The following is a 14,778-nucleotide window of genomic DNA, read 5'->3' as shown; positions in this document are numbered from 1 at the left end:
AATTTTTAACCTCACCTTCATATAACCTAACATAACCTGAAATAACCAGACATGCTAGAACCCTTATTTTGGTCAAATGCTGATGAGCAGAAAAATATTAACTTTTTGATGATTTGCCATGCCTACCTATTGCTATGTCTTGACGAGGGTTTCTCGGTTACTGTGTAGATAAACTATGGTGAAGATAAAAAACATCATCTACCCTAACCTAACCTTTGCGTACTAAACTACCACTTTTAGTAAATGTTCAGAAAGAGTGATTCACTTTTCAGGCATACATTTTGTACATTCTTGCACTATTTGACATCCTGAATCCAGATATGATATTTACATGTGATACAAATACAAAACAAAAATCAAACCTTACCTAACCCCATGCCAGACTGGAAACATCCATACACTATGCCGGTTGCCCGTGAGACTATCTTGCGCCGAAATTCGGCGCAAGCGATTTTGCGCCGAAATTTCTGAGTGATTTGCGCCAAAAATTAGGTGCCTATTTGTGCGAAAATTAAGCCCTTTTCATATAAAGCACATGTGCACATATACTGATCAAGGCTATATCAACCAGGCAGAGTGTTTCGGGGCTTTGTGCACTATCCCATGTTTGAGCGTCTGAATTGGTTTCTATTTCCACGTAAACCCAATACCTCGGTGGGAGCCAGCGAGGGCCCGGCAGGCGGCAGCGGAGCAGCACGTGCTCCGGCACATCAGCCTCTTCTCGGCTCACGGTGCAGAGCGCCGCTGGGCACCGCTTGTCTGGGCACTGCTGACACGCGGCGGGGTGGAGACAGCCGATTCGGTGCCGTATTGGAGCGAGCTGCCCCGGTGGCCCGCCCTCATCTGGTGCACCGAAATGGCATCCTCTCGGTCCTCTCCGGGGAGAGGGAGCGGCGGCGTGCTCCCGAGGAGTGGCTTGAATAGTGATTCTGAGCAGTTGTCGCGCCACTGATGCGAGGCCGCACAATGAACCGCCCTGGTCAGCGATCGGGCGTTTGAGGGCAGGGCGGCCGCTAGTTTTGCCAGATCGTCCACGCTCTCATTCCCCTCGATACTGCAGTGGGCGGGAACCCACTGCTATTGCTTAACGACGCTTGGCGACGTTCAACAAGGTTTTCCATGCCTATCTCTACGCCGAAGGTTGAGGCCTCACCTGGGCGGCCGTTCCTCCGCTGAGTAGACTCAGGGCGGCTCGCCAGTTCGAGCACGCGACGACCGGGGCGGGGACGTCTCGTCCCGCAACCTCTCCAGAGCTGCCCACGGGGCGAATCTGCTGCTAGATTGACCAGCGTACCGCATAAATTCGGTGACTGTTTTCGCCAAAAAATTATGCGACCGCCCTGCACCGAAAAATTCGTCCGCCGCCATGCGTTGAATTCGGCGCATGCGAAGTTACGCCGGACGTGCGCTTAAATTTTCGGCGCAATCCCGCCACTACGCCGGACATATTCGGCTTAACGGGTATTTTTTTTAGTCTGGACCCCATGTTGCATATTCATATGAACTGTAGATCAGATATTTTTTGAACAAATACCCATCTTTCATCCTTTCAGCATGCCTACAACCTACTAAACAGCCTTGGTATTAACCTACCATTCATACTTTATCTACACATGCATATTGATATATGGGGTATGTTTGGTTCAGTAGGTTATAGTAGGTCAGGTGCCTACATGCTATCATTTGTCATGCTTTGATTTCAGGTGGTGTCTTGTGGGCTTTATAGTGGGCTTTGTGGCCCTCTCTAAGTGCAAGGGTTAAGTGTTGCTGCACATAATGCAATGTGTTTTTTTCCATGGGCGCAGGAACCTCACGTAAAGTGTGGGGGGAGGGGGGCAGAGAACTTCAATGTCACTTTGTGGGAACCCCAATACCCCTATGAACAAATTCTTTGCAGTTTCGTGCTTATCTCACCTTGCCGAACAATTTCTTGCTGTTAGTTTTGAAATTAAATGAAAAATAAATATTTTATTTTTAGCATAACTGAAAAGTGGGGACATCCCCTTCCCGATCCTAGGCCGCCTATGTTTTCTTTTTCTTTATGGTACAAATCATCCAGATTCATATGAGAAGGGTAGGTAGCTACCTACAAAATCAAATAAATGCCTCAATTGTTTATTGTTTTATTACAATAAGTCCCTCCTCTGCCAATCACACTAAACTATCTACTGTCACAATGCAGTGTGCGTCATGATTTCTCAACTCTATGCATACAATATATTTCCATTTGTCAATCACATATTGTTTTTTTACAGGCTTTCCGGTTATGACTGAGGCCAGCATCTCGCGTGCCCTGACTACGCCAAATCACTGCGGATGCCGGATGCCGAGGACCGGAGAGCCAACCGCTTTGAGGCGTGAGCTCTATGGCGTGGCTCGAGTGATCACCAGGTTCTGACGGCTACGGCGCCGTCGACCTGGTTGAATAGCTGGGGCCTGGACGAGGGTGCCCTTAGTACGGTGGTCAATCGGTTACGTCCGAGGGACGCTCGAACACGCTGCCGTCGCGTGGCTGCCGGCGGCCGCCCCCTCGCACGTGAATCTCCTGGAGCGAGGACTGCGGGAGGCGGCCGCATCATCACCTGTGTCCGCGCTCAATACCGTGCCACGCACTAATGGCGGAAGCCCGACTTTCTCCGATGGAGGAGAGAAGCTGGACGCTGGCTGCCAGGCTGCTGGGGAGGGCGCTGGGTCTGCCATCAGGGGACCCCCTGCGCGCGACCGCCGAGGCCTCGGCACCGGCGCGCCTGCCTTCGGTCCGAGGCTGGAGATTGCGAGGCCGCCAGGCCTGGGCGAGAGCGAGAATCCCACCGTGGCAACAGACGGCTGGCGTCACCTTCCGGTTGGACGTGTGCCCGATCCGGGCTGGGGCCACGGCGGCGGAAAGGGAAAGCGTGGCTACGCTGCACCTCGCGTTCCTGCCCCTGTGTGCTGTCCGGCTTTGGACGGACGGATCTGTGGAGGCCGGAGTCTTCAGGCGCTGGGCGGGAGTCGTGCTGGTCTGGCTGGACGAAGAGGTCGAGGAACTGCGGGCCCCGGCCGGAGAGTTGTGCTATAGCTACCGCGCGGAGATGGTGGCGCTGGTGACCGGTCCGGAGACCGTACTCGGAAGAGACAGAGACCAGGACCTGCGGTCCGTACCTATCTGCTAACTGTGCGGTAGTGCTGGTGTAGTGCAACATTTTTGGATGGCTAGCTACCAGGGATGCGGAGCCGTGGAAATTTCAGACGGCTCCGGCTCCGGCTCCGACTCCGGAGAAAAAAATCGGCTCCGACTCCGGCTCCGGCTCCGGGTGAAATGTTATGGCGGCTCCGGCTCCGGCTCCGGCTCCGAGTAAAATGGTCCGGCTCCGGCGGCTCCGGCTCCGGCGGCTCCGGCTCCGACTCAGTACGTATGTAAATACATCCCCTATGCAATCAATTAAATACGGGTGGAAGCAAAATTGGATTGGTTATACGCGTTACTCTTTGCCATGACCGACTCACCGCGTCCCCGCGCAAACGCACCTCGGAGAGAACTGGCAGAACAAAGGACTAGGAAGCGATGACATTGGAAACGCAGTCGCCGCGAATCGGAGTTCACTGAACCATCGTAAGCTGACATTCGTCTCGGCTGTATTGGGGTGGGGGGTGGGGGGGGGGGGGGGGTGGCGTGGGAAGAGACGGTGCTGGGAGTCGCAGTCCACTGCACTGGCTTCAAAACAATGGCCGTCACCTGATGACCGGTACTCATGTTCTGGGGATGCAGTAGACGTGGGGGGGGGGGGGGGGAGGAGCAGACAGGAAGTTGATTGCGTACTGTGGGATACTGGGGATATTCGGCTTTTTTCATTCACTTGATGGCCCATGACGTACGGCCCTCCAGCAAAAGAGTGGTTGGTTAGCCTATGTGCTTTTGGTGTAATAACTTTGAATGACAGAGACACACCTGTAATATGACTCAATAGAAATGCGAAGAGGGTTCGTGCACACACTTCGGCAATGGTTTTCAACAGCCATTGGACGTATTCATCAATGCAAATCGCTTATTGTGATGTTGGCAACCAACCACTTAATACCTGGAGGGCCGTACCTACTTACCATATGTTTTACTGCCTTGTACTGTCAAACCGAACTAGGTCAATTTTTTCCTCTTCAAAAAATAAAAAGGGAGCCGGAGTCGCCCCTTTTTTTGGCGGCTCCGGCTCCGGCTCCGGCTCCGGGCTATATTGTTTCACGGCTCCGGCTCCGGCTCCGGCTCCGGGCAAAATATGCCGGCTCCGGCGGCTCCGGCTCCGACTCCGGCTCCGGCTCCGCATCCCTGCTAGCTACATTTCACGATTAAATAGCTGGTACGTTTCAGTGCAGGTGGCGTGACGAACAATGTATCTGTTGGCCACTTCTGCGGCCGCTGCCATTTCCTACTCGAAGGCGGGCGCGCTGTTTGGCTGGGCCGGCAGGATGTTCCCATTATGTGTCGACGACAAAGCGAGTATATTCATGTTCTTTTAATGCACAGAAGTCTGTTGTATATTTGAAGTTTTATTTTAGGTTAACGATTGCGAAGGGCAGATTCATCTTCTCTCTTTCATTTGTGTTGCCACTTTAGCGTTCATGTTTGTCATAAGTGTCCTGGTCCGGCTTGGTTGTCATCTTTATTCGTGATGTATTTTATTTTACGAACATGCTGGTGATCAATGCAATACACTTTTGATTAATAATGCTGCTTTAGCTCTGATCCTTTGTGGTATGTCTTGATTGTACTACTGCGATAGTGATTTTTCCTCAAAAAAATATGCAGGCAACAAATGTAAATGCTGCCAAAAGTTTGTCATTGCGTGATGTATCTAAAAGACATCAAGTTTCTGAACGTGGTCGTGTACTACGCAACCGGAAACTCAATATGACGTGGAATGCTGTGAAGCAAAACTACAGAAGTGAGGCTGGCCACGCCAAAATCAAGTGAGATATGTCTAGCCTTTCTTCAGCCGCCAAGGCTTCGACAGACTATCCGCGGGTTCGGTGTCTCTCGAACTACGAAGATTCAACGTCGTCCGGCCAATCCTGGTTAAGGTCAGCGGGGACTTAGCTGTGGTTATGGAACAGGATTGGCTGTCCGAGAGACTCCGAACCTGGGGTATGTTGCAGCACAGCTATGTCGACCGAGTGTCGTCGCAAGCTGTCCCACTCGACGAGAAAAAGTAAAACCGTCCCGTCCTAGGCTGACTAGGCTTAGCTAGGTGGCAGCACAGTCGCGCCGGCAGGGGGCAGTGCCACAACCAGCCGACTGATATTTTCGTGTGACGTCAGAACCGGTGCCTCCCTGCGGCGGCCGATCCTGGACCGGCGGCCGGCCCTGTTTATCCGCCTCTACGGCCGACGGACGGGGCGGGGCACCGGCGGTGGGACGCGGACGGTGGGACGGACGGGGCGGGGTGCGGTGGGACGCGGACGATGGGACGGACGCGGCGGGACACCGGCGGTGGGACGCGAACGGTGGGACGGATGTGGGCGTTGGGACGCGGGCGGGGCACCGGCGGTGGGACGCGGAGGGTGCGTATTATTTAGGCCAGGGTTCATAATGTCCAGGGCACAATGTGTCCAGTGCTCGAATTGGCCAGTGCCTTGAATTGGCCAGTGTTCACATTGTCCAGGGATTACATGGTCCAAAAGTGGCCAACTGGCTGCAGATAGGGTAAATTCAAAGAGGCCAGGGTTCATAATGTCCAGGGCACGATGTGTCCAGTGTTCAAAATGGCCAGGGTTCATAATGTCCAGGGCACGATGTGTCCAGTGTTCGAAATGGCCAGGGTTCATAATGTCCAGGGCACGATATGTCCAGTGTTCAAAATGGCCAGTGCCTTGAATGGGCCAGAGTTTATAGTGTCCAGGGATTACATAGTCAACCCAACCCAACCCAACCAAACCTAACCTAACCTAACCTAACCTAACCTAACCTAACCTAACCTAACCTAACCTAACCTAACCTAACCTAACCTAACCTAACCTAACCTAACCTAACCTAACCTAACCTAACCTAACCTAACCTAACCTAACCTAACCTAACTTAACCTAACCTGAGGTAATGATGTTTGCCTACCAGGGATAAGGAAATAGTTTCTCGCATGAATAGATTGCAAGCAATAGTAAATCAAATATTTTTAGGTTAAGTGGTTATGCATCAGGCTTCAGGCCTTCGGCCTGAAGCCAGATACATAACCACTTAACCTAAAAATATTTGATTTACTATTGCCTGTAATCTCTCCTAAGGCATTGCCTTCGGCACTGCACTGCTTTGCATTGAGCTGATTCCGTGTTTTTTACATAATGACGTCACTTTCAGTGACTATGTAATCCCTGGACATTATGAACTCTGGTCCATTCAAGGCACTGGCCATTTTGAACACTGGACACATCGTGCCCTGGACATTATGAACCCTGGCCATTTCGAATACTGGACACATCGTGCCCTGGACATTATGAACCCTGGCCATTTTGAACGCTGGACACATCGTGCCCTGGACATTATGAACCCTGGCCTCTTTGAATATACCCTATCTGCAGCCAGTTGGCCACATTTGGACCATGCAATCCCTGGACATTATGAACTCTGGCCCATTCAAGGCACTGGCCATTTTGACACTGGGCATAGCGTACCCTGGACATTATGAACCCTGGCCAGAATGAATGCTCCCCGACGCGGACGGTGGGACGGATGCGGGCGGTGGGACCCGGATGGTGGGGCACGGGCGAGACGCAGCTCTCCCACCAACGGACACTCAGCCCTTGACCGCCATGCGTCAAGCCTTCTGAATGCACTCTGGCAATATTTGATGCTGTATTTGCGCGAATTTATCCTCAAGTCTGACACCCACACGCATCGTGGGGCATTGAGGCTGCCTGCACCTGCTTTGAGGCTTATTGGACTTTCCGTGGAACGGATGTGGACCTTTGGGTGCGCTCATTTGCAATTTAAAATGCTCCTGTTGCAATCCCCATGACGAGAAGAGATGCTGACATGCCATCAAGACATCAGTCGAGCCCATTTCCGATGGGCGGCAGAGGGAGGTGTCAGCCGTCCTTTGGACGGCGCGGTCAGCTGGGCGCCCCGGCGCGGCGCGGGCCGGGTCGGTCACGTGACCGAGTGATCAGGTGCCGCACCTGATCACTCAGCCGACCGCCGGGCCGCGGCGCCACTCATGTGTGGCCGACAACGTGACTGTTTTGCGGCGCGGCCGCCGACCGGCGCACTATCTCGACGGGGCGGCGGGGGCGGCGGCGGCGGCGGCGGCGTCGGTGACGCTCGCGCGCGCGCAGTCCACGTGCGGTGCGTCGACGTTCGACGGCGGCGACGGTCGTCGGTCAGTGCTGCGAAAATGGGCACGGCGGCGACACCAGCGGCGAAAAGGCCGGCGGGATAACCAACGCACATGACCTGGCCGGTGTGGTGGTGTGCTTGGCAGCTGCAGGCGGGCTTTGACGGCGGTCCCGGGGGGCGGCTAACCGAGCCGCGTGAGGCTCCCGGACCTCCGTTCTACAGCGCACGGGTGAGTGCCAGTGGAGCCGCTGCTCACTGACAGAACATGTGTGCATTTATTTTATACAATCTTATGCTCCATATATACACGCAAAGTGATATGAAGTGAAACTCGCTATGGAGTCAGCAGTGGCTGATCCAGAGTTGATAAAACTTAGGTACTCTTGAGCTTAAAGGTCACCATCATAGGACTGCGAAAGCGTTCCTCCAGTTTTGAGAGGTCGTCTCTCTGAGGCGGGAGAATGTTTCGTCAAAACTGAGAGGACTTTCAAGCAGAGCTGAGAGAGCGGCCTACAAAGCTAAGAATCAACTTCTAAAAGGATGAATCCCATGTATAAATTGGAGTAGGTATGTAGAATCTCAGCCGTTTGCAAAATGCAATTATTTGTTTTCATAGTAAAACAACTAGGAAGTTTGCTTCATTGTGGTTTAAACGTTTTTGATTCTACAACATCTTGAATAGCTCTGGCGCTGCCACAAATTGCATGAGGATTGTAAAATAAGGCAACCATTATGAGCAAAAATGATTTAAATAACAAGTGAATTACGAGTGATTGCGATTATGAAATGCAACTTGAGTTTTGTTCAAGACATGGCACATGCATAAAACCTGAAGAATTGAATAGCACTATACTTGGTAGCTTGATGCATAGACCTCTGTTAAATGTAGGGGAGAAAAGTCATATTGCGCCTCTTAAATGCGCCACACTTTCCTCCTGCCCAAAATTCGATTCCAACGAATATCCGAAGGTGTTACTTCACCACCAATAACTCGCTCTTCTTCCGGTCCACGGGGGCAGGTGAGGTGTCTCAGCTTTCTCGCAGACCATTTTTGTGTGATTTTCTCTATTATTTTACGCATTTCGATTTTCGACCTTTGCTATTGTCATGGTTATTCTTAAAGATAGTGATTCAACTAATTATCATTCTTAAGTTCGTTTAATGGCAGCTTTTAAAGCTTCTCACCACTGTGGCTTCGCTGTTGCCGCCATATTTCAAGCTCATGAAAAATGTGTTCCATTCGTAATTGCGTCCACCCTATTTGCGCCCTATTCTTCAACCCAAAGAAACAGCATCTGGTGGTTGGGACATAGTTTATTGAGCACTTTGATCAATAGAGCGCTTAACTTACCATTACCTTAGCCTTCACAGCATAAATGGTTAATGGGCTGAGACGTTCAAATAAGCTACTTAGTTAGGCGGCAAACCGTTGTTTTAAATAGGTCGCTTTAACATGAGAGGCATGGGCGTTTTTTGATGGGGGGGGGGGGGTGGATGGGAGGCAAATGTCCGTAAATGCGCCATTTGCAGGTGTGTCGGAAAACTTTTCTCTTGTTAATTTTTCTGGATGTGATACAAATTGGGAGTTGCTATTTGATGCCAAAAGAACTAAGGTACAATTTGAGATTTCATCAAACATGACAGCTGGTCAACTTAGCCGCAATAGGCCGATATCCTTATTCCTTAACCCTCGCCGGCACAGGGGGGGGGGGTTGATGCAACCCCCCCTAAGGTTTTTCGCGAATAACTCGCGTAAAAAGCGGCCGATCATGACGAAACTTTCAGTACCCTCGCATTGATCAATTTTACACCTACCCTGAAAATTTCATGACCCTGACCCAAATGACCTTTGACTTGTGACCTCTTTTCCGAGACCATATTTGGCCGGAATCGCGATTCGGCGTATGTCGGCTCGCATCAGCCGCGCGTTTGCAAGCTTTTCGTGGTTTCAAACGTTCAAACATGTGATTTGATGTTGCTCCCATACATTAGGGTGGGTGTCAAGGTCACTTGAAGGTCAGGTCAGGTCATTGACCTTTGGTGACCTCGGGTGACCTCGGCTCACTTTTTCGAGTTTTAAATGTTTCTAGGCTAGTTTTTGGAGCTGAATTCGAATTTAGCAACCATTTGAACATTTACGAAGTAGTTTTGGTGCCTTCGTAACATGTTACGAAGCTGTCAGAGGCGGTTGACACGTACTACGAATACCCGTCACAACCCCTACCGGTTGACCTGACCTGACCTGACCCGACCTGGTCTAAATGCTTAAAGACATCATCTCTGATCAAAACTAACACGATATTCGTGATCAGCACCCCGGAAAACCACATAACAGCCACACTTTACGACTTTCTAACAGCCCAGGTCCCGATTTTCCCGGTTTTCGGGTCATTGACCTGACCTGGAAGGTCACCCGATGACCTAGGACCTTAAAATTGGGTATCATCGGCTTCCTCTCGTGGCGGGCAACACGCTCGTTTTTTCCGCGAAGCTCTAGCTCGATCAGGGGCCGAACGTGAGGAGGGGGGTCGTACCAACTCCCCCCCCCCTTGTGCCGTCGAAGGACGCAAAATGGCCTGTGCCGGCGAGGGTTAAGGTGACGCAATATGACTTCTCTTCCCTATAGATGAAGCAATGTTTCCCTTCCTAACTTCCCTTATTCGCTGCAATCTAGTAGTTTTTAGACACAGTATGTTGTCCCACTGACGTACCGTCAGGATCCAGTGTCACCGCGCTATTCTTGCGCTGTTTGTGTTCCTGTTTATGGTCTATAGGTAAAGATATCAAACAAATTGGTCGCTATCTCGAATCCAGTAAGTTGAAACGTGTAAGCTATAAGAGGCTCCCTTGAATGAACTGGGTCTGATATTTTCAGATCATGTGCAGACAAGATGCATAAACAGGTGTGCCAAAAACGGCAGCGCTGGGCGCCGCCCTTTTGAGTTATTCGCGAAAAACCTGAGGGGAGAGGCGTAACCCCCCTCCCCAGCACCGCGTGGCCTTAATCTCGTCAGCGGCCATTCTTGTTATGACTATACTTTCACCTTTCTCAAATTACTTCTTGATTTTTTTTTTAACTTTCTAGTGCTTATCTCTGAGATACATGACCAAAGTGAAGTATCTCAACGCATATCCCTTGCTTACCTACGTGCACGCACGGCACTCTCCGACAAGTATCGGCGACGCAGCGAAATCCCAGCGAAGCGAGACACTACAGAATCTTTGAGAGATACGCCACAATCCGTAGCTCATTTTCTATTCATCGGATTTTGTGTTGCTTTGTCCGTTGTGTTCTGAGCACAGGCACCTGAATATAAGCACCTTGCTATTATTTACGTTGACAAACTAATATGCTGAAACCAATCCCTTAGAGAGTTAATGTAGGTATGTGAAATAACGTTATGTATTACTAGACATTATATGATGGGGAGGAGGAATAAGGACTTCATCGAGTTGTGGCCTCAAGTTTATAGGTACATTTTAATGCTCGAAACAATTCTGCTTCAATGCTAGTCTATTTCTTTTTGTCTCAGACTCCAAAGTATCAAACACTTGAGCATCTATGGAATAGCGAGCGCCTCTCAGGAGTCCCATACACCTGGAGCCAGTGTCGGATTCACTGGCAATAGGTAATAAAAGGGACAATGCGCAAATATCTGATTATTTATTTATTTATTTTTAAATATCTGATCCCTTTAAAGGGACTATCCCACCCTTAACATGGGGTTTGAGTTGAGATAGCCAAGTTTGCGGCGAGGTTCAGAAACCACTGTCTATCTAGGTTGCAACCCCCGCGGCCTCTTGGTGTTGAAGAAATTCGTTCCCTTCATTTGAAAATGGGCCTTGTACAAGGCCCTATCTTCAACATGGAGCGACCGTTAGTGTGACGTCACCTCGTTGAGTCATTCTGATTTAAATGGGTTTGTTCGTTGAAAAATCGCTTAAAACTTGGTCTGAACTTTGTTGTGGTGCCTACAGAGTAAAAAGAATCAGCTCTATGACAGTAATGTGGCCTGGGGAAGGAGGTAATTTTGGGCTGTGACGTCACATATTTGAAAGTTTGTGTTTGGAATATGGGAAGCCTAAGATGTTTAATGAAAAATAAATGCCAGAACCGTGTTCCTGGTCATCCAATCTATAAAGTCGGGCACAATTTAACTGGTTTTAACAACATTTTAGAAGGTGGGATAGTCCCTTTAATGGAGGGTACCGTTAGGTATTTTGGTACCGCTATGGACAATGAAAATCTAGAAGCCTCGAAACTGATGAACAGTCGTTTTTTTTCGCGGTCGCTCTTTCCGTATTGAGTGTCTGACAACCTTTTTTAGATGTGGCCCTGATTAATTTTCCTACATAGACGGACCTCCGCTGCTGATTTTCTTAATGCGCTCGCCGCTCCCATTCTCCTGCCACCGATTCTTACTTTTCGACCATTCATACAAATGTGCACTAAAACGCTATCGAGATAGCAGGCGTCTGATCGCAGAACGACAATGAAACGGGTAAAGGTGACTCGGGTATTCGACCAGGGAACCTGCTGTCTCGGTTGTTTCTTGGCGAATCCAAGAAACTTTGCGTTGATTTTAGGTGTGGTTCATTACATGTCATAGTCACGGCTAATATTTCGTAAGCCATCGCGGGGCTGATTGTCTGCTGTGCTAAGAGGATCTTCCAACGGATGTGTGCAAACTTGCTGCGCTTGTTGCTGAGCACGGAGCTGAATCAGAATGTTGCGCATCCGAACACTATTTCTGGCTCCGCTGGCTGAAGTTCAATCCGATTGCTCAATCCTGAATGTTTTAACCGTTATGGTAAGAAGTTTCTCTTCCTTAAAGCTAGTGATATCCAAATTTCTGCTATTGTAACGATTACCAGTCAAAAACACAGAAGCTATTAAATGGACATAAAATCGTTTGAAAAGCAAACATAATACCTTGTAACGATCATCAGAACTAGCAACTAGCATCGATTACATGAGTTCAGGCCGCTTACGTGACCTCACCATTATAAGCCAATGGGGAACTGTTATTATCATATTTTAGCGCCGAAACTGACCTAAAACTACTTCAAGTATACATGAAATCGTGATTCATGCACTCCTTGAAACATTCAGTGTGTAGCCTTTGGTAAAGCCAGATGTATTTTCTTCAACATCTCCTGATCAGATTGAGCTAGCGAGTCAAGGAAGCCATGTATGGACTCAGAAAACCTGCCGAATCGAATGATTTGCAATAGCCGTTTTCACGACGGCCATCTGGTACACATTTGGTGCACATCCGGTGCAGATTAGGTGCAGATTTGGTCAAATTAGGTTCAGTGTGTCTCTCAGTAGCTATCAGCTAGGGTTGCACTAATTGCTTATGTGCCTGCTTTGTCATATTATCAGAGAGTACCATCGATTAAAACACTGAAATAGATTCATAAAATAAAGATATTTGCTGTAAAAGAGATTTGTGTTTTATCTACTCGACTTTGTGTTTTATCTACTCGACTTTGCCTATCATTGGGAATCTGTCCTGTTGGCAATAAACTGAATAAATACAAATACAAATACAAATTAGGTGCAGATTTGGTCAAATTAGGTGCACTCGCCGGATAGTCCGTCGTGAAAACGGCTAATATTATTCCTTTGGACCAGCTCCGTGACCTGAGTGGCTCTGACCTGAGGTCAACGCCTTAACCCTAATTTGACCTCACCCAAGCAAAAAGTATATCATTTGGCGGCGCCTGAACATGAATAGCATGCTGGTGCCAACTTCTCGGCTCTGCAGCTGTTTCTGGCGAAGTTATATATCAAAAACTGAATCCATACCTTGGGGCAATTTACCTGGCCTGAGACCGGAGACCTTTGGGTAAGGTCACTGGTTGACCTGATACCTTAAATCACTAGTCTAAGTGTCTCGTCACGGCACACATACTCCTTTTTTGCGGGAGATTCAAGCTCAATTAGGGGAGAAATAGTGAGTGTGGTCCCATTTACCCCCCACCCCCCCACCCCGCCTGGACATGCCTTAGTAGAAAAGCGATAGTTCCAGCCAGAGATTTGCTGTATTTTTCCTTCTAGGTATTCGCCCTAATTTTTATTGTTGGTTTCTAATTTTCACTAGCTGATTGTTTCAGTGACATTGAGTTTCTAACAAAAATAATGCAATGTATACCTAAAGCGTTTTGGTAACTGAGAAGACCATCAAACGATACATCTGATCTCCAGCGGCATGAATGTGATCTGATCTGCCCGGCGTCACCGGCCTACTGCGCCTATAATCGCTGCACGTTGCCATACACGTGCCACCGGCCTTGGCTGCGAGCGTGCCCACGCCACGAGTCACACGTGGCACTGTTGGGAATAGATGTTCACTAAACATGCAAGGAAGTTCAGACTGAAGTCCTGAGGTGGTTTACGCTACCTTGATTTCTAATGTTTCGTCATAATTATCATTAGTTTTATGATTTATATACAGCATGCGGCGCAACATGAATATTTTATTGTATTTTGTATTGAATGGCATATTCTAGAGGCATTGGCTTGTTTGTCTCTGTGTGGGGTGAATAGTTGTTACCAGCTACCCGTAGAGGTTGAGCCGTTCCAATACCTGACTTTTCTTCCCTTGTTCCTGTGTGGCGCCGCCCCTACCTGGCTCTGTTGACTGTGCACTTAGTGCAGCCGTGGTGAATGAGCATGCCGAGTGCAGGGTCGTCGCGGCCTCTCCGGGGCCGCTCGCCCCGACTCGGTACCGCTGGACTCTCCGGGGCCGCTCGCCCCGACTCAGTACCGCTCCCGTCGGTCACGTTTGCCGGCCACGTGTCGGCGGCCGGCGTCGGCAGCGTCGACGACCGTCGGTCCGGCTGCCGACGCGGCGTCCCGCGGCCCACGGCTCCATTATTGACCAGTGCAGCCGCGCGGCCAGCTCCAACTCGCCGGGCCGGCAGTGCCGCCCTCCTCCGCCGGCCGGGACCGGAGTGAACTGCCATTCAGAGCGGGTGCGGGCCGCGCGCTGCCGCGACAGGAATACGGCGCGACCTCTGAGCAGCTGCCGCCCCTCCCCCCTCCGCCGTCTCCCCGGCCCCGGACTGGGCCGCTCCGCTGCCCGAGCCGAACGACTTTATCAGGAGCCACGCCGCTCTCTCGACGCGTCTGTAGCGAGCGGTTCAGGCGGATCCATTATCGGCCGTGGAATTTTACAACAGATTGCAACTTTTCTGCTGCTGAAACAACATCCCCTACTATTGTTTCTGACAAATCGATTCGATGTCACGCCATTAGAATTATTTCGAATGGCATAGTCCAATCTAACCAGCTATGACGACCACGTTTCTCAATATGATACTGTGAGTTGTGCTTCAATATAATCCAAGAAGTGTGGTACATTGCAAGTAACATGTTAGTATGGATTAGCAATAAATGAGCTACGCAGGGCGATACATTGTTGAAGTAAAAGTCAGCGACGAATTCGACGGAATTATTAAATTATGCAAAGCTT

At 49.8% G+C, this 14,778-nt stretch overlaps 1 protein-coding gene across 5 annotated transcripts in view; it reads left to right on the top strand.

Moving 5' to 3' along the window:
- Positions 1-14,778, top strand: part of LOC122386475 (putative uncharacterized protein DDB_G0277255) — a 51,440-nt gene that overhangs the window by 10,091 nt on the left and 26,571 nt on the right. For 2 of the 5 annotated variants that reach the window (XM_043375704.1, XM_043375703.1), the window contains exon 3: positions 7,443-7,526. The exons of 2 other annotated variants lie outside the window; for them this stretch is intronic. In XM_043375704.1, coding sequence (XP_043231639.1) covers positions 7,443-7,526 — 84 coding nt within the window. Of the gene's footprint in view, positions 1-7,201; positions 7,527-14,778 lie in introns of those variants that run through there. One more of the 5 variants, XM_043375707.1, reaches the window with a different exon arrangement.

The sequence above is a fragment of the Amphibalanus amphitrite genome, unplaced genomic scaffold, assembly GCF_019059575.1.
Source record: "Amphibalanus amphitrite isolate SeventyFive unplaced genomic scaffold, NRLGWU_Aamphi_draft 000253F_arrow, whole genome shotgun sequence".
In the NCBI taxonomy this organism is placed as follows: Eukaryota; Metazoa; Arthropoda; class Thecostraca; order Balanomorpha; family Balanidae; genus Amphibalanus; species Amphibalanus amphitrite.
Note: the sequence above shows the minus strand (reverse complement) of the source record. Positions and strands in the feature narration are given on the sequence as shown.